The sequence below is a fragment of the Priapulus caudatus genome, unplaced genomic scaffold (assembly GCF_000485595.1).
Source record: "Priapulus caudatus unplaced genomic scaffold, Priapulus_caudatus-5.0.1 Scaffold807, whole genome shotgun sequence".
Lineage (NCBI taxonomy): Eukaryota > Metazoa > Priapulida > Priapulimorpha > Priapulimorphida > Priapulidae > Priapulus > Priapulus caudatus.
This window is the reverse complement of record NW_014577868.1, coordinates 91,210-108,786: the sequence shown is the minus strand read 5'-3', so window position 1 is coordinate 108,786 and position 17,577 is coordinate 91,210. Positions and strand designations below refer to the sequence as shown.

Genomic DNA, 17,577 nt, shown 5'->3' with positions numbered 1-17,577 from the left:
ATGTGTTTGCAGGTACCAGTGGGTTTCAGTAGGCAGCGCATGTAGATATTCCAGTCTCTGGTGCACCATAAGGTATGTTTTTTTGTGTGAATTTGCGAAGCGGCAAGTTTGTAGATTCAAACCAATCATACAGGAAGAACCAATGTCATCATGAAATCGCTATATCTTTGTATTTAAGAACAGATCACGAAGCGTATATCGTATGGCATGGCCACAATTTTAAGGGATGTGACGATATTAATCAGGAGATAAGTAGTATCGGAAAGAGGTGTGACTTCAATAAAGGCAAGGGAAATTCGCTGCTTTACTTAGCCTGTGTCAAATACCTACGATTACTAGAATTCGTACATCCCCCTGAGTAGAGTCTCGCCTAGCATCGTGCTAAATCCGTGTTCCTGCGGTATACACCCGCTATCCGAGATATAGAGCTAAAACGTACGACGACGATTTTTTCCATTTCTGCTGCCAGCCAAAGTCATTCCATCTTTTCACGTGCGTTTGTCCTCTCTGGGTTGGAAATTTTTAAACAAAAGGCAGTTACGTTAAAGTGTGTGCGTATCTCGGGCAAGGCGGTGTGCGCGCGCAGAGAGATTGGACATGCGACGCAACACTCGGCAGAGCTATTAACTTTGCTACTGACGTATTCTGTACAGCTGGTATGCGCCCCCCCCCCCCACCGCAATCAGCAGCAGTCTGGCTGCTCAGCTGCGCGGCAGCGTGGTATAAGCGGCCGCACAATAGCACCACTATCCGCAGTCTATCCCAATAAACGAGCACGCATCACCCGTGGCCCGAGATGCAAGCTCTTCGTCGAACATTGCGCTGTCTAATGTTAGCTGCTAAGTTTGCGTTGGCACGTCGGCGTCGTCTTTGACCAGCAGCACACACATTCTTAATTTCCGGGTCATGTTCAGAGCTTACGCTCTTCGTGGTGATTTTCCTGTCTTCGTTGTATTTTCAGTAGATTGATTTTTTCTCCTACGCGGTCCATGTTGGATATTTTGTCGCTCATGGGCTGCTCTCGGCGAGAAAAACAGAACAAAGTAATGGCAAGCCAAATGTTCTGCGTTCGCATGCCCACGGGCTACAGGGCTACAGCCATAGACTAGGATTACAGTAGCACTCGTCTGTTGCGTCTATGATTGCGTCAATGATCCAATCTCCGTCGCGCCACACCGCCCTTGCCGAGCAGAGCAAGCTTGTTGTTGAGTAGCTCGCCTTTTGTAAATTCAGGCTGGCAAGACGCCATCGACCTTTGCTGGCAGGCAGAATGAAAATCGTGTCAGTTACGTTTTGTGTCGTAATCTCCGGATTTGCGGGTGCTATACGCTGGAAACGATTCCGCACGTTGCTAAGGGCCGAATGTTACTCAGTGACATTGTGTTCTCGTAATGGGCCTCAAGTTGGATGAGTTACCGAAGTAAAGTCCGTAGGTATGTACACAGGCTAGTAAAGACGAAATTTCCCTTGTTTAATTGAAGTCAGCACTCCTTCCCTAGTTATCTCTACGTCCTGATATAATGAATACATTACGATGATGTTAACGCTCGAGTTGATAACTTGCGACATACCATGTCCCGACTCAGCATACAGAATGCCTGTGCTGCTGCTCGTGCAACTCGAGAAGGTACGCTTATCTTATGTCTTGCGTGTTTTAGGCCACATGAACGATCTGTGGTTCGTGGACGAGGTCGCGTGCACCAGGACAGTATAACTGTGCACAACAGGTACCCATGAATCACTAAACCCGAAAGCTTTCCAAAATGTACGAAATCACCAGGAATGCATCTCAGCTATAGTTTTGCACCACATTTGCCTCTGAGTTTTAACAGCAAATGTGTGAAGTACTTTTATAAAATGGTGCAACTAACCATTTTTGTTGCCTAGAGGAAACACAGCAACAAAAGGTACAGTTTGATGTTCCACGGCAACTAAGGATCAATGGAGGTACTGCCCGAAGAATGATTTGTGCAGGCGAAATCTCAGCTGACTGCACTGATCAGGTTTCTGCCAAGGTAGTAATTGTCAGTAGACGAGTATTTTAAAGGAATTATTTTAATATCATTGTTTAAAAACACACAATCTAGAGAAATATATATATATATAGTCTCACCTAATAGCAGATATGTTAGTTATTACGGCAACTTGAAAAATACCAAGAATTTGTGCTGTCTAGATAATTAGCGTTTTGGTATCCATAGTACTATATATATATCCAGTAGTATATTCTATACATACGTAGTATCTGCATATTTTACATTTTTTATATTTAGAGGTGGGATTCTGCACAGCAGCATGCCGTACTTTGATGGTGACACAGGAGTTCTGCAAGCACCTGTCAATATCAGGGTTGGCAACCACACAAAACCTCTGGATTGCTACATCTATGCCATAGTCACTAGCTCTGATCTGACATTCAGCGATTCCAGCATAGATTTTGGGCACTGTACTGTGTATGAAACAGTCATCAAATGTATTCAGGTATGTTTTCCTTTTTGTGTGGTCCACAATACATGTGACAAGAATATTACCATCTTCTGTATCATTGCTATGTATTTAATACTGCAATCTGGTGGCATATTCTAACGACAAACAGTACACATGATGAAGACAACAGACTGGTCGTCGAAACTTGGTTTAGTGACAAATTTAGACTTCATCTCGAAATTGAAACATTTTTAATGTATGTACTAATTTCTCACGCTGCAGACTTGCTAGTTATCTTGCATTGCAGGTAAAGAATCCGTCGCTCGTGAGGCAAGAGCTGGGGTTTGTAAAGCTGCCAGCATGCATCGACGTGCAGCCTGGCGATGGCTTCATCTCCCTGCTGCCGCAGCAGACCGCCACACTGCAGTTGCTCTTCAGTCCAACGAGCGCCAAAATGCACCACTTCCACATCGTCTGCAAGACTACCTTCTCAAGGTAGGAGAACAAGCAGCTGTCGTGTAGAGCGGCTCGTAGAGAGGTTGTTAGCCACTCTGTCTGCAGCTCGATATATGTTAACTCCACACACTCAGAGATACGAAATGTCGAATTTATAGATGCATGCATCTGCATGTTTTGTAAGCAGCACAATAGAATCTGGTGGAGTGAGATAACGACACTTCCCCCCCCCCCCCGGATATTGTTGCTAGGGTGGTCGCACGTTTTTAGCATCAAACAACAACAAGTTAACGACAACGTCAACTTTGCGGCACCTTGTTTCTAGGACACATTTTTATAACACCTCTTACACGATCACTGTATGCATTCTCAATCAATGTTGTAATCTACACTGCCCATAGGCAGGTAATTCAGTCATCTATATTCAGTGATTTAAAAATATTTGTGTCAAGTGTCGATATAATTTTGGCCATAATATTCTGTGTGCAATCATTCAAGTCTGTTATTGTATCTTATCATAGATGCTTCAAGATTGAGTGTAGTGGTATTGGTGTAGAGCCGCCACTGCGCCTCTCTCATCAGGTGGTTGCCTTTGCACCTACCTGCCTGTATAACACCACGACTACCACTCTACACATATCGTACCCACACCGCAAACACGCTTGCACTTCAAAACCTGATCAAGGTACGATTACTGGGCCTGTTCTTTATTAATTCTTTATTAACTATCGTTTATACGTTATTCTAACACTCTAATATGTGTTGCTCATCGTTCTATGTATTGTACATGATGCATAATTTCCAAGAGATAGCAACATATACTGTACCTCATTAAATAAGTTCATTCGGTTGGTAGAATAATATAAATAACCAAGTTAATTTTTACTCAACCGTGCTGGTATGAAACGTACCGCTGACGTTTCGCCTCCTGTCAGGAAGCTTTCTCAAAGCTAACTGATGTTAATCAGTTTTGACCACCAGATGGTGTGGTGGTCAATAGCTTAGTCCACACGTGACTAAGCCTGTATCCCCCCTCGTCCCGGTTGATGTTTAAATCACCAAATCCGCGATCACTGATCATGTAGCGAAGGACAACCACACCATCAATTGGGAGAATTCGAAGATCATTGATCGCGAGCCTAACAAAATCAGGCGTTGGATCAAGGAGGCCATTTGGATCCGCAAGACCCCAAACATCAACCGGGACGAGGGGGGATACAGGCTTAGTCACGTGTGGACTAAGCTATTGACCACCACACCATCTGGTGGTCAAAACTGATTAACATCAGTTAGCTTTGAGAAAGCTTCCTGACAGGAGGCGAAACGTCAGTGGTACGTTTCATACCAGCACGGTTGAGTTAAAAATAAAAAAAATTAACTTGGTTATTTATATACTGTACCGTCTATCTCTACACAAAGCATGCCTATCAATATCTGTGATTCTGTATTGATAAATATATTCATATACATATTGATTTATGTGCTGTAAGCGTTCATGAATGGTGTACTAGCCAGGTGACAACAACTGTTGGGCAGCCAAACGTCTAAATCCCTAACCCGGTTAAACATTAATGTGAGACACAGTGCCATGTCATCTGGTGGGTGCGACGGCAGAAACGCGAACCTCTAATGTAAACTCGCGAGCCCTCCTCTCACCAGGTGATGCGCCGGCAGCCACCGGCGAGCGCGTGTCCTATGGCTTTGCGATGCCGGACGGATGCCCCGTGTCGGTGCAGCCACGCACAGGAACCCTGGCACCTGGGGAGAGCCAATGCCTCGCCCTACGCTTCAAGCCAACCCTGCACGACGAATACATACGCAAGTGTGCAGCCAGCATGATAGACAGCAGGCACGCAGAGGAGCACCTGCTCAGGTATAGGCACCTTACGTATATTCTCAGGCCTCTTGGGCATGTGCTTAAGTGTGCACTGCTTAGGTGTACCCGACTCTTGATGAACTATGGCATTGTGGGAGAGATCCGAACTGTAGTAGCCGCGTATATGTTTCAAATTGCACAGATATTCCTTATTTCCATATGAATTTTACAACAGTGATGTGGTACACCTCTCCATGTGGAAGCGTGTCTCCTCTCGGGCACACATACGACACATACACCCACTAGGGCACATGCCATGTGTACATGCACGTACACACATAAACACATGCGCGCATAAACATACATGCGCATGCACACGCACCTGCACCCGTGCACGCACGCTCGCACATATGCACACATGCACGTTTGCTCGCACATATGCACACATGCACGTTCGCTCGCACGCACACATGCATGCACGCACGCACGCTCGCACGAACGCACACATGCATGCTCGCTCGCTCGCACGCTCGCACGCACGCACACATGCACGCTCGCTCGCACGAACGCACACATGCATGCACGCTCACACGCACACATGCACGCTTGACTGCACACATGCATGTATGCATGCACGCCCGTACGCACACATACATATCAATATATCGTAGTAATTAGTAGTTCTATAGGTTACTTACCACACTAAACTCTCTACCAAATCTAATCCTTACGACTGCCGCCCGCAGGAAGACACAGCTCTCTCCACAGACCTCCAAGCTTGAGAAGGAACCACAAAAGAAACACAAGAAGGGGAAGGAGTCGGCAGCAAGCAAGCGAGGTTCCGTGAGCCGCCAGCAATCCATGGCAAAGGTCCCCAGTCCAGACGAACCACCCTCTCCTGTGGCGCCCTTTAGCATTGACGAAAACTCTGACGACTATCGCGCCGCAAAGGAGTTCTTAATGCGCCTCTTTGATGGGTCTTTGGTGGACGTGTCCGTACCGTGTTTTCTAGCACGGGGCAGCGTGATGGATGCTGCGGGACTGCGACTCATCGACACTAGCACGTTGTACGTGGAGCTGAGCTGTCCTGCGGTGAGACCGGATCTTCTGCTGCTCCCACACGCTGGACACGTCGTGGACTTCGGCGCGGTGGCCGTGGGACGCCGCACCGTCCAACGCGCCATCGTCGAGAACGTGTCTGAGTGCGAACTAACGCCGACCGCGACCCCGCTCGACCTCCACGGGCCCTTCTGGCTGCTGAACGCGCTCCGTCCGTTGCCACCGGCAACCGTCTCTACGCTCGTGATCGAGTTTGCGCCGAAGTCGGCGCGGAGCTTCCTGGAAGTACTCCACGTTAAGGCCGGCGCATCGAACATTGCTGTGACGCTGCGGGGAGAAGCTGTCTTGCCCGTACTGGAACTAGAGATAGAGGGCACTGGCGCAGCAGAGATAGAGGGCGCCAATGTGGTGGAGATGGGCTGCACCCTCATCGGTGATACTGTGACGAAAACGTTTGCGGTCAAGAACGTCTCGTCCATTCCGGTGCAGTATAGCATTGTGCAGGATAGCATGGTACAGGACAGTGACTTGCAGGGTGGAGTGGTGCAGCACAGCACATTGCAGGTTAGCAAGATACAGCATAGCGAAGTGCAGGGTAGCGTGGTGCAGCATAGCAAGGAGGAAACTAGCATTGAGCAGCACAGTGAATTGCAGGATACCAAAGCACATCAATGCACAGTGCAGCATAGCGTAGCTGGAGAAGAAACAGCAGAGCATCCGACGACTCGCGGCTCCGTGTCGTCGCCGGGGTATGTGATGATGCTGCGCAGCTGTCAGCCTGTGTTCTCCTGCTCCCCAGCAGCCGGCACGCTGCAGCCGGGCGCCGTGGCAACCATCACCACGACGTTCCACCCTGACCGCGCCTGCAGCGCCGCACTCGACGATATTGCGCGCATTGTGATGTTCGGAAAACAAGAGGCACATGTTGTGCGGCTGCACGGGTCGGCCGCCGAACATGCGATGTACGTCCGTGGGGGCGCCACTTTTCCAGCGGCGGGCAAAGATGCGCTGATGATCACAGCACCGCTCTCGGACGTCGGTACGTATGTAAACAGCAGGGAGATTAAGTTGCCAATGCAACATTTCTGGTGCTCTCCCTGCATAATAATTTCGCCCACATAGGAACTGCAGCTAACCTAATTCTTAAAGGATTGTGCATCGTAGGACACTATGAAATATTTGAATTTCATGAATGACTTTTCGAAGGCTTGATAAACCCGATACGTAAACGTGTGCATGCTTACACAGTATCACAGCAAGAACAGCACCATCATCCTATCTCAATCGGCATAGAAATCGCAGCTATTCACGTGAATAAAAACATGATCTGATGGAGTCAAAATGTACAATATCTATGCGCCATCATGCACACATACACGTACATGTCATGCCAGAAATCCATGTCCTTCTTTCACGCAGTTGAAAAGACCATCCTGCTACACCTCAAGACACGGGCTGGTAGTTGCTTGCCTGTTACCGCCCGGCTGTATGTCGGCGTTGTACAGCCGACGTCAGGCGTGCAGAAGAAGAATGGAGAATTCCAGGTTGACGGTACAGCACCGGCGAGCGAGTGTGGGTTCGTAATCGAACCCACAAAGGCACAGGTGGATGCGGGGACAGAGAGGGAGGTGTTGGTTACATGGAAGCCTTCCAATGGTGAACATATGGAAGATGAGGTATGTACGGTCAAACACATGTTAGCAGTCATCTCCCGTGAATTAGTTATACAGAGAAATTAGCTCTTCAGAATGAACACTTGGCATTTTGCTTGAGTGACTGTTATATACAGGATTGACTGTATGAGACCATGACATAATTGCACTATGCATGCATTTCTTTCACATCATCTGCATTCTGTTATAACCATAGCTTGGCCAATACTAGGTGGCAGCATTTTGTGGTAAATATGTTGTCATGCAGTATGAATAAATGGAACATTTTTCTTGAGCTGTTGAATCGTACATACTACATAGCGTAGCAACTAAGTAAGTATCCAGTCATATTATCTTTCAGGGCCAAGTTATACGGAGCGAGGTTAGCGTGACTCTTAAAGGCGACGTACAAGAACAATATAGGTTGCTGCTGCAGGTGGCGTTTACTACGTAAACGCTTCGGAAAAGAATAGCTTATTGCTGCAAGTTGTCTAGTTGTGTTTGCCATTTATTTGAAATGCTGATGTCTGATGAACGACCAAATATATTTGGGAAGAAAATTATCTTAACAAAACGAATGTGAACGGTGTCCACAAGTTTTTAAACATCTAATGTTTTCCACTGAATATTAACTGTCAAACATTTTACCCTTTTCTCACAGCCTTCTTTCAATTGCCACTTATTTTTTGTTCCCACTGCAGTGATAATGGCTACCATTTCTTATAGAAAAGATTTTGAATAGAACATTTTTATCATAATGGCACAAGTACCACTCCTTTATTTGTCATAATTAACCTGATTGGCAGAGAATGTTACATAGATAGGCTTTTGTGCAAAACTATTAAACAGTGGAATGTGGTATTGCAGTTATTAACCAAAAGTGAATGCAGGACATTAAAACATTGAAACTATCAGTAGTGACAAAACCTAACACGTTGAATGCTCCTTATTTCACGTGGTGTACTGAGAACTGTAAGTCACATAAAAAGGTTCTTTTTGTTTTCCACACAACATTTTTGTTCATTCAAATAATTTGATGACATTTCTCACATTAAAAATAAAAACATCAGTCGGAGGAAAGTTTAACTAACAAGTGCCGCACAGCGACAGCGCTCACCTGACGGCAGGTGTTCTGATGCTAAACTCATTGGCAAACGAATGAAGAGCACCGTCCCATCACCGCGTTCGCGCTCAGAGCATATATCTAGGATGCTACTAATACAGATCTAAAATCTATGATAGCTAGGCTTTGCTATACCGGTAGTGCAGTAATAAATATACAGCTGTGTAACTTTAATGACTTCGCTATATTAACATGTTATCATGGATATGCGTCGAGCGCGAGCGTAGTGGTGGTGGTGGGAGAGTGGGGGGAGGGGGCGCGTGGAGGGGCTCTAATAGCAAAAGCAGTTGCCGCGAGATGGTGCGTGCAAGTGTGATCAATAATCAAAGATGGCATCACCCTTCGTGCGTGATAACCTCACTCCATTGAGTTGCTGAAATCCAAGTATATTCAGGCAGGCGAGAATTTCTCTCAGCTGTGAGTTAACACATCTGAATTGCAGGTTGCCAGGCAATAATTATGATTAGAATAGTGCCAGTTAACCCCCATGCATGCGTAATGGGCTGCACCCATGTTTTTGCCTACACACGCAAGCATTCAGGGTTCATTACAGTGTGCTATTTATTACAGGGTGCTACTCAGGGTGCTAATACAGACTGCTTTAGATAATAATATGATTTAAGGAGCGTAAACCTTGTTCAACAAACATTTGCCTTTGCAATTGAACTGTGCAACTGTAGCCTCACATCCCCAATAGCAAAAGCAGTTCAGTCCTTTGTTAACAGTCAACAAATCCATGTTTAACCCTCCTCTTGAGGGTCAAAAGGTTATCCGACACCGACTCTTCACATGTCAGCAGAAAGTACATTTCATGGTCCTTTCAATAAAGCCATAAAAATGCTAGGTCACCGCTGAAACAAAAAAGTTTTTCAATGGCTCCGTCAGACCATGTCCTCAGAAAATGTCTAAAATCTGCCCTGTGCCCCATTAACCTTTGACCTGTGACCTCCAATTTCGGCACAGTGATGGCTTTTCTTACCATGATGCTATACACTGACTATCACGAGCCTAGGTCGAGCCGTTTAGATTGGTGCCGCAATTCTGCATTTCCTCCCCATACCTTAAGTTAAGGAGGGAATGTTCCCCCTTCTTTTACACCTCTTGACCTTTGACTTTTGACCCCCCCCCCCCGTCCCTCTGGTATGGAACTAGATGGCTCGACTCGTCTCCGGATGCCTCTACCTCTCTTTGTTCGAGTGTCGGCCTTCAAACTGTCTGGCAGGTATTCATCCCAGACGACATCCACTCTGATTGCATGCTGTAGCTGAGATGTGATGTACGGCAAGAAAACCTGTGTTGCATAGTCACAGAACGTCTTCGCACCACCAGGTGCCAGTTGACTTCAACGTGAGGACTGGCTACATTCTCTTGTGGAGGGATCATATCTTCTAAGCATACCACGAGGTCAGACTTTTTGCCCAGTCTCATTTTGCCCATCTGTGACAGGGCAGGGGGACAGGCCTGGTTCTCATGAGCAAAGAAGTCGTCTAGATCTCCATCACGCATCTGGGCTGAAATGAACAGCCGGGAGAATAGGGAGCAGTCATTCTTGAGCAACGCCAGCTGAAGCTGGGTTCTTGATTTCTCTCTGACTGGAGGTCGGCTGAAGAGAGGAAGGTTGTTTCTCCTGATTGGGTCGGTGATGGGCTTCGTCTGGTTCACAAGCCGCTCATTGACATACGTGTGGTACTGCTCCTGCCCCAGCTTCTCGATCTGGTGCACAGTGTCGATGACTGCTGGGTCTGCCAGGTTCCTGCTGTCTAGTACCAGGAGATCATTGCTGTCATCACAGAAGGGGTTCCCCATTTCTCTCATGACACCGGAGAGTGACTTAACATCTCGAGCAAACGCCAGCTGTGTATGCTTTGTCTGCTCATGGTGCCTGGAATCAGGCTTCTTTGTTCTCGTCTCTGCTGTGGCGCGGAACTCTGCAATCACTCTTGCCATCTCAGGACCGGACACCATCCAGCGCTGCAATGCTGCAGGATTCTTAGTCAGGCCGACTGCTCCGCCATTTCCTTTCGCTGATGCGTTATTCTGCTCATGTGCCTGGTCGATGGCCAAAGCAGAGAATGCGTGTGTTGTCTTCTTCACTGTGAAGTTCCCAGCCATGAACTCTGCAAACACATCTGGATGCTTGTCTTCCAGTGCCACCATGTCACGCAAGTGAACTGGAATCCACCTTGCGTAATTTGTGTGCCCCAGGGCAAAGAACCAGGGTACAAGCTTGGTCAAGGCATCGATGTAGAGCATGAAGTCGCCCTCGCGTAGCGATCTCACGTAGATCATGATTTCCAGTTCCAGCTGCAGCATAATCGACCAGAACTTGAACTGGGGACTTGTATCAGCTCGGCTAGCACACCAGACTTCTACTGACATTGGAACCTGTCCCTCATCCAACCCGTCACAGTATTGGGTGTAACCCTCCTGTCGAAGGAGATACAGAACACTAGCTGTGACCTGGTGAGCCCATCGAGTGTGCGTCACATGGGCGGCTTTGATGAAGGAGTCGGCTGTTCCCGGTGTAGCAACTCCTGCCTGAACCAGGGCTTCTGTCCATCCACTGCAATTCCCCGTCCCGAATATCGTGACCGTACGTCGAGCGGTTAAGATTTGTGCCCAACTGTTGACGCACGGACGCACGCTCATGCGATTCTACAAGCTGCATCTGACTATGTCAGATGAGCTAAAAACACAATCTGACGGCTGATTGCTCGCCATGTAACTTAATGTATCGATGTAATCATTCATAATTCATTTGGTCGTTAGAAGTCGCTTCACTCCGTACCTCACAATAACACGGCAATACACATACCTGCGATACTACTATATAAAGCTGAGCATATATTATTTACACATACAGGCATACACGTTGTTGCGTAGTCATCATCCATGCTCCTGTGGACTGTATGCTTGTGGAAAGCTCCTAGGTGGCCCTGGGGGTGGGGGAGGCATCCTCATGCCTCCTCTTAACATAGGTGGTCTCATTAATCGTGGGGGCATGCCTCGTGGAGGTGTCCGAGCTGGGCACAAAGCAAAACACCGACTCTGATGTAACTGTCACAAATTTCATGGTAAACTGACTCGGTCGTGCTGGAGAAAATGATCGTGAAGTTTTTATTTTCAGAACACGGTTGCGCATGCACGCGAATGAAATACAGATTTACCTGGTCCTCCGTAGCCAGGGGGTGGTGGGCCTCTTGGAGGCGGTCCTCTCCATCCAGGTGGCGGTCTCATTCCGGGGTGTGGCGGGCCACCATATCCCCCATACGGTGCTGTCAAGCATGCCATAGTCAAGCGGTGTCTCCATATATCAATCAGTTGGACGCACACGCTCTAATATCTTATTAGTTTCACACAGCTGTTGCAATATCTTATCAGTGTCTACAAATGTTCGGTTTCAAAATTATTGCATTCATTCTAGCCTACCCTTAGGTTTCATGCTATGCAGGGTGTATTTCCTATGCAGTAAGATCCTGTATAACGATGCAATTTTATCTGATCATTTGCATTGCGATGGCAGTATGCTCTAGTACTATAGCCCGCGTTCGATAAACTGCCGCAGGGCCTTTAGCATATATATAGCGCCTGCGGCAGTTTATCGAACGCGGGCTATAGTACTAGAGCTAGATGGCAGTATGCTAGTGTTATTTTGGCACGTAATTCCTATATTTATTTAGAAATAGTTTTTTATTACAATTGTGTTGCTGGAACAAATTATCATCATTATAGAAGATGTACATGCCATGCCTACCATTCCATCCACCCTGGTAGCTGCCCTGCTGTGGGGTTCCCATTGATGACTGTACCGGCTGCTGAGTGCCGCCACCTACGTTTTGAGACTGAGAGTAACCTCCCATCGGAGGTCGGGGCATGTATGGAGCGCCACCTATCCACAATCAGAACAATTGTCTGCATAATTGAATGTATAACATCAATGACAAGGCAACAGAGCACACAACTGAGAAAGACCTATAACATTCAGATAATCTTTGTGGACAATTCTTGACATCACACAAACGGTTGACACCCCAAAGCTATAATATCCATGTGGATCAAAATCAATTCTTCTGTACCTTGTTGCTGTTGTTGACCCCAACCACCAGGGGGTGGATAATGTGGTGGAGGCATTGCTGGTGGGCCGGATGACCCTCCAATACTTGTTGGTGGTGGAACACCCATAGGTGGCATAGGTGGTGGAGGCATAGTGGGCACAGGGGGCTGTCCACCTATATACAAAGCACAACATTTATTAATATCAGTGTTTTGATATTTATCATTGGTGAGATTGTCACCATCATTATTACAGAACAATATTCAAACTAATGCAGAAAATATTCGAGTATAATGCTAAACCTACATGTCAGTGTTATGCTTACACTTGGTACCGCTGCAGGTAAATGATAAATGTGATCTATACCATTGAACTAAACCCACAAAAGTGCTACAGATCTCTGAATTAACCAGATTACTACGTCTTGGTTTGAATTAAAATAAAATGCTGACGCGATATATATATAGGTTGTTTGCTAGGAACCATTGAAGGAAGATTGAATACATTTAAACATGGCATGTATTAATATCACAAAACAAAACTCAACATCTTACCCGATGGAGGCAGAGGAGGCATTCCACCGCCGGGGGGTGGTGGAGGTGCCGGCAATGCAGACTGCTGTTGCAGAGGGGGAGGAGCATCGGCAAACAGTGTGTGTGGCCTATCCGCCTGCGAGAGGGGATTCTGTGCAGCCAGTAACCGCTCTAAACAAGACAATGTCTATGTTAATGTGAAATTTATAATGAATAAATCTTCAAAACCAACATTAGAGTTCAACATGTGTTCATTATCTGCAGCACTTGCTTTTTCATACCCTTGAAAACCTGAAGGGTAGCACAAATTTGTTACCCAATGCAAAGCAGTATCATGCCTTGTACCACTAGATGACATTACCTGCCGCAGAGCCGTGACGTTCGCCCTTGGAGTCTTTTTTGAACGCGTACGAGATCGTGATTGGTCGGTTACATAGGTATTGTCCATTCATTGCCTCTATTGCTGCATCTGATGCCTCAAAGCTAGCAAAGTTGATGAATGCGTAACCTTTAGAGTTGCCTGTGTCCGGATCTCTCATAATCTGCAATGGATAACATTGATTTCAATCATACCCTTAACACTTGCTTGCATAGATGTCATGAGTGAAAGAAATTGTTTACTTCTATTGCACTCATTTACGAGAATGAGTGAGTCTCAGGGTTTTGTAGTGCATAAATTACTACCTTGCAAAATTACAACACATTCAAATAAACTTATGCCAAAACAGCTTGGGATGGTGATTGGATGGGGTTATTAAATTCCTATTACATTTGAACCACGCTCATAGCGAGCGCATTATTGCAGCAACAATCCAAGACTGAGTTACATGTTACTTATTGATTGCACACAACCAATGTACAATTGTATTAAACTTGTGTTGAACGAGGACATATCGTCCGTCATTAGTTTCTTAATACCCGTCTTTCACAACATCTTGTACCTTGGGCGTTTGAAGGATGACGCCGAATGCACTGAATGTGTCGTAAAGTAATTTCTCATCAATCTCTGGATCGAGATTACCAATGAATATATTGGCGCCCACATCCAAGTTCTTCTGGTGTGCAGATGCCTACAGAAACACGTACATATATATATACAATAATTAAACTTATTGAATATGGTGATATAACGGATTTTAAATATTTTACTCTAAACAGGATATATTGTAAAAAGATTTGTTAATAACACTAAAAAATTATATTCCAGTCTGAATTCACATGTTTCCTAATTAATGGTCTACTTGGTAAACAACAATCTTATTTACACTTTAGATGACAAATCTGAACTAATGAAATACCTTATTCACGCGTATAGGCTTGCCATATAGTTTAATCATATTCATGATTTTTATGGCATAATCTGCATCTTCCTCGCCCATGAATTCCACAAAGCCATAACCCTGATGTGCTTGCGTTACTCTGTCCTTTGGCATGTGAACATTTACTGTAAAAACACATATATATACATCCATACTATACCAAATCCATTTGCAATAATGCACCCACATACACAAGCACAGTGACTTTTCTGCTAATCATAATGCTTGCATGCATCTATTTGCTATTTCATGAACATTACTGGCAAAGTCTTGTTCATTGTTTCTAATTTACTTACCTACAGGACCTGCTTGAACAAACAGTTCCCATAGCAAAGCTTCTGTCACCTTTTCATCCAATCCACCCACATAAATTGTGGCATCTACACAAAGAAACATGTATTTATCATCACAAACATACTATTCAGAGAAATACATAGATCTCAATTACAACTGCTCAAATGTGTGAGGTTTGCAATAAGTCTAGCACAGCTCAGTGTTGTTGTGTAGGTCTGAGCACCTGCTTGCAGGGTATAGGGTAGATACCAGGCTTTCATTTTTAAGGGGCGCGATCGCGCTCGCGCTCCACCGCGCACACGAAATTGTGCCATGGTGCGCGCATCATCGCGCCTCATAAAAGTGGTTGAAATCGCGCACCAAAAGTATGTCTATTATGTTGAAATAGTGCTCCACTAGATTTCTCAATGTAGGGGGGTACAAAAAGGTTAGCAACACACAACAATTTGTCGTGTGTAAGTAATTGAACGTATGGCAGAGGTACAGGTCTGGTTACTACCCTCTGGTTTATATATATATATAAATACAACTAAACAACAGCATCCAAATACAGGTACCTATACGGTAGCCACAAGTTACCTGCTCGTTTTCTACTATATGTGGCGAGAAGTGGTTTTCTGCCGACGTGAAACAGTCGTAGGGCTGGAGGGGCTACATACGTGGCTACTACGTACAAGTAATTTGGCTAGTTTGTTGATGGATTGTGATGATATTTTGTGCTGAAATATGCAGGTACATGGATTAGAATCTCTAAGGATGGAAATCAGAATAAATAAAACAAGTTTATTTTTACATCCGATCAACTCTTTTATTAATTTGTGTGCTAGTGTTGGGTTGTTGGATGAAAAGAATGTAATCCTGACGAAGCCATTGAATAAATGAAGATGAAGATGAATGATAATCAGTAAATTGACATGACATCCCAATTTTCGTTTTGGATTTCACTCTAGACTGAGGATTGGTCATGATTCCATCATCACACCCCAAGAGGCATGATGGAGAGCCCTCAAGGAGCTCTCCATCATCCCATTTAAAGGTGTGATTTTTAGTGGAGCTCTCCATCATGCCTCTTAAGGGTGTGATTTTTTAGTGGAGCTCTCCATCATGCCTCTTAAGGGTGTGATTTTTTAGTGGAGCTCTCATCATGCCTCTTAAGGGTGTGATTATGGAGCGTGAAAAGACCCCCTATGGTGTCCTAGGGGAGTCATTAGTAGTCCTCCTGTACTTTTCAAATCTGAAAGCCTGAGATACAATAATGTAACCAAAACCCAGGAGTAGGGTTACAATGCGAGCCTATTCTTTTCTTTGGAAGAGCCCCTGAGTGATTCACTCAGGGCGGTTTTATGGTGCGTTTTTCGAGACTAGAACTTCCAAACTGGGTTTATTCTAAACACGAACCTTTCTCCACTATCCTGGGACTTACTATGTATCACAATACAGGATAGTGGTATGGATGATGTACATATTAAACTAATATAACCTGTTACAAAATTTCGAAGTGACGAGCGGCGATATTTTGAGTGCCATTTCTGTTGACCTGTGACGTACGCATTCCCAATGCGCATAGCGTTCGGCTAACTTCAGCCCCAAGCCGATTTTTCTGTTGCCTTGACATGCTGGCTCTGGTGACGTCATGACTGACAGCCGGCATCCCATGATGCATTCGATCTTGGAGCCGAAGTTAGCCGAATGATATGCGCATTGAGGATGAGTACGCCACAGGTTAACAGAAATGGCACTCGAAATGTCACCGCTCGTCGCTTCGAAATTTTGTAACAGGTTATATTAGTTTAATACAGAGTATTGTGACACATAGTAAGTCCCAGGATAGTGGAGAAAGGTTCGTGTTTAGAATAAACCAAGTTTGGAAGTTCTAGTCTCGAAAAACGCACCATAAAACCGCCCTGAGTGAATCACTCAGAGGCTCCTCCAAAGAAAAGAATAAGCTCGCGTTGTAACCCTACTCCTGGGTTTGGGTTACATTATTGTATCTAGGTATAGGGTTATGCGCCAGCAGGGTAAAAGGTGGTGCAATCTCGGAAAGTGAGGTCCAGAGTTAAATCTGCCATGTTTTATGATTTAAAACCATTATAAAGCAGCTTCCTAGACCTGGAAAGTTCAAACAGATGGCACAGTGACAACAGTGAAATAGCCGTTCAGACAATAATAAGAAACATGTATATCCGAATGAGAAAACCACGTATTGTCATTGGCATACGGATGTGAGACGAAATTGAAATGTGTCAGTCTAATGTTCAATGTGTGAGACTCCTGACAATAGTAATAATTTAAATAAGTATATGAGCCACTTCATTATAATATGATTTCTTTGAGGCACTTCAGTCTTCACTTGTTCATGTTTAGTGCAGCAGATATGTGAAAAAATTGTGGGTTTGATGATAAAAGCATATAATTTGGCTCACATTTATTACATATCACTAGGAATATTTTTGGATATAGGGACATTGCATATTCCTCCTGGGGCCAAAATGGCGGCCATTTTACAAAATGGCCGTGATCGGGTATTACATAACACATAATCTGTAGAAGTTGTGCAACTTTTTGAACTGGAGATGCATGTAAGTGATGCAATATCACTTAAAATATAATCTGGGATGCCAATTCAAGGTCATACACCTTACATAACCGATTCATTTGGCCTATCAGGCAACAATTACGCAACATTTTTTTTTTTTTATGAGTTTTGTCTGTATTTTGCAATCTGAAAATGATCAGTTTATAACATTAAACTGCACTGCCACTGTGGAAGTGCGTTTACCCTTATATATTATCATACATTTATATTTTACCCTTACATTGTCAGTGGGTACATGTCTACATCAT

At 45.0% G+C, this 17,577-nt stretch overlaps 2 protein-coding genes across 2 annotated transcripts in view; one reads left to right on the top strand and one right to left on the bottom strand.

Moving 5' to 3' along the window:
* The window catches only part of LOC106813666 (cilia- and flagella-associated protein 74-like), a 19,270-nt gene extending 10,849 nt beyond the window's left edge, over positions 1-8,421 (top strand). Inside the window, 10 exon segments of the mRNA XM_014817863.1 lie at positions 1,662-1,708; positions 1,890-1,936; positions 1,938-2,015; positions 2,274-2,481; positions 2,735-2,922; positions 3,405-3,568; positions 4,543-4,756; positions 5,446-6,797; positions 7,178-7,434; positions 7,772-8,421. Of these exon segments, the coding sequence (XP_014673349.1) occupies positions 1,662-1,708; positions 1,890-1,936; positions 1,938-2,015; positions 2,274-2,481; positions 2,735-2,922; positions 3,405-3,568; positions 4,543-4,756; positions 5,446-6,797; positions 7,178-7,434; positions 7,772-7,864 (2,648 nt within the window). The 3' untranslated portion in view covers positions 7,865-8,421.
* Positions 8,422-11,155: 2,734 nt separating this feature from the next.
* Positions 11,156-17,577, bottom strand: part of LOC106813670 (splicing factor 3B subunit 4-like) — a 13,502-nt gene continuing 7,080 nt past the window's right edge. Inside the window, exons 2-10 of the mRNA XM_014817868.1 lie at positions 14,736-14,819; positions 14,419-14,564; positions 14,062-14,190; positions 13,482-13,662; positions 13,142-13,291; positions 12,610-12,762; positions 12,288-12,422; positions 11,701-11,808; positions 11,156-11,556 (exon numbers count right to left, since the gene is read on the bottom strand). Of these exons, the coding sequence (XP_014673354.1) occupies positions 11,420-11,556; positions 11,701-11,808; positions 12,288-12,422; positions 12,610-12,762; positions 13,142-13,291; positions 13,482-13,662; positions 14,062-14,190; positions 14,419-14,564; positions 14,736-14,819 (1,223 nt within the window). The 3' untranslated portion in view covers positions 11,156-11,419. The remainder of the gene's footprint in view (positions 11,557-11,700; positions 11,809-12,287; positions 12,423-12,609; positions 12,763-13,141; positions 13,292-13,481; positions 13,663-14,061; positions 14,191-14,418; positions 14,565-14,735; positions 14,820-17,577) is intronic.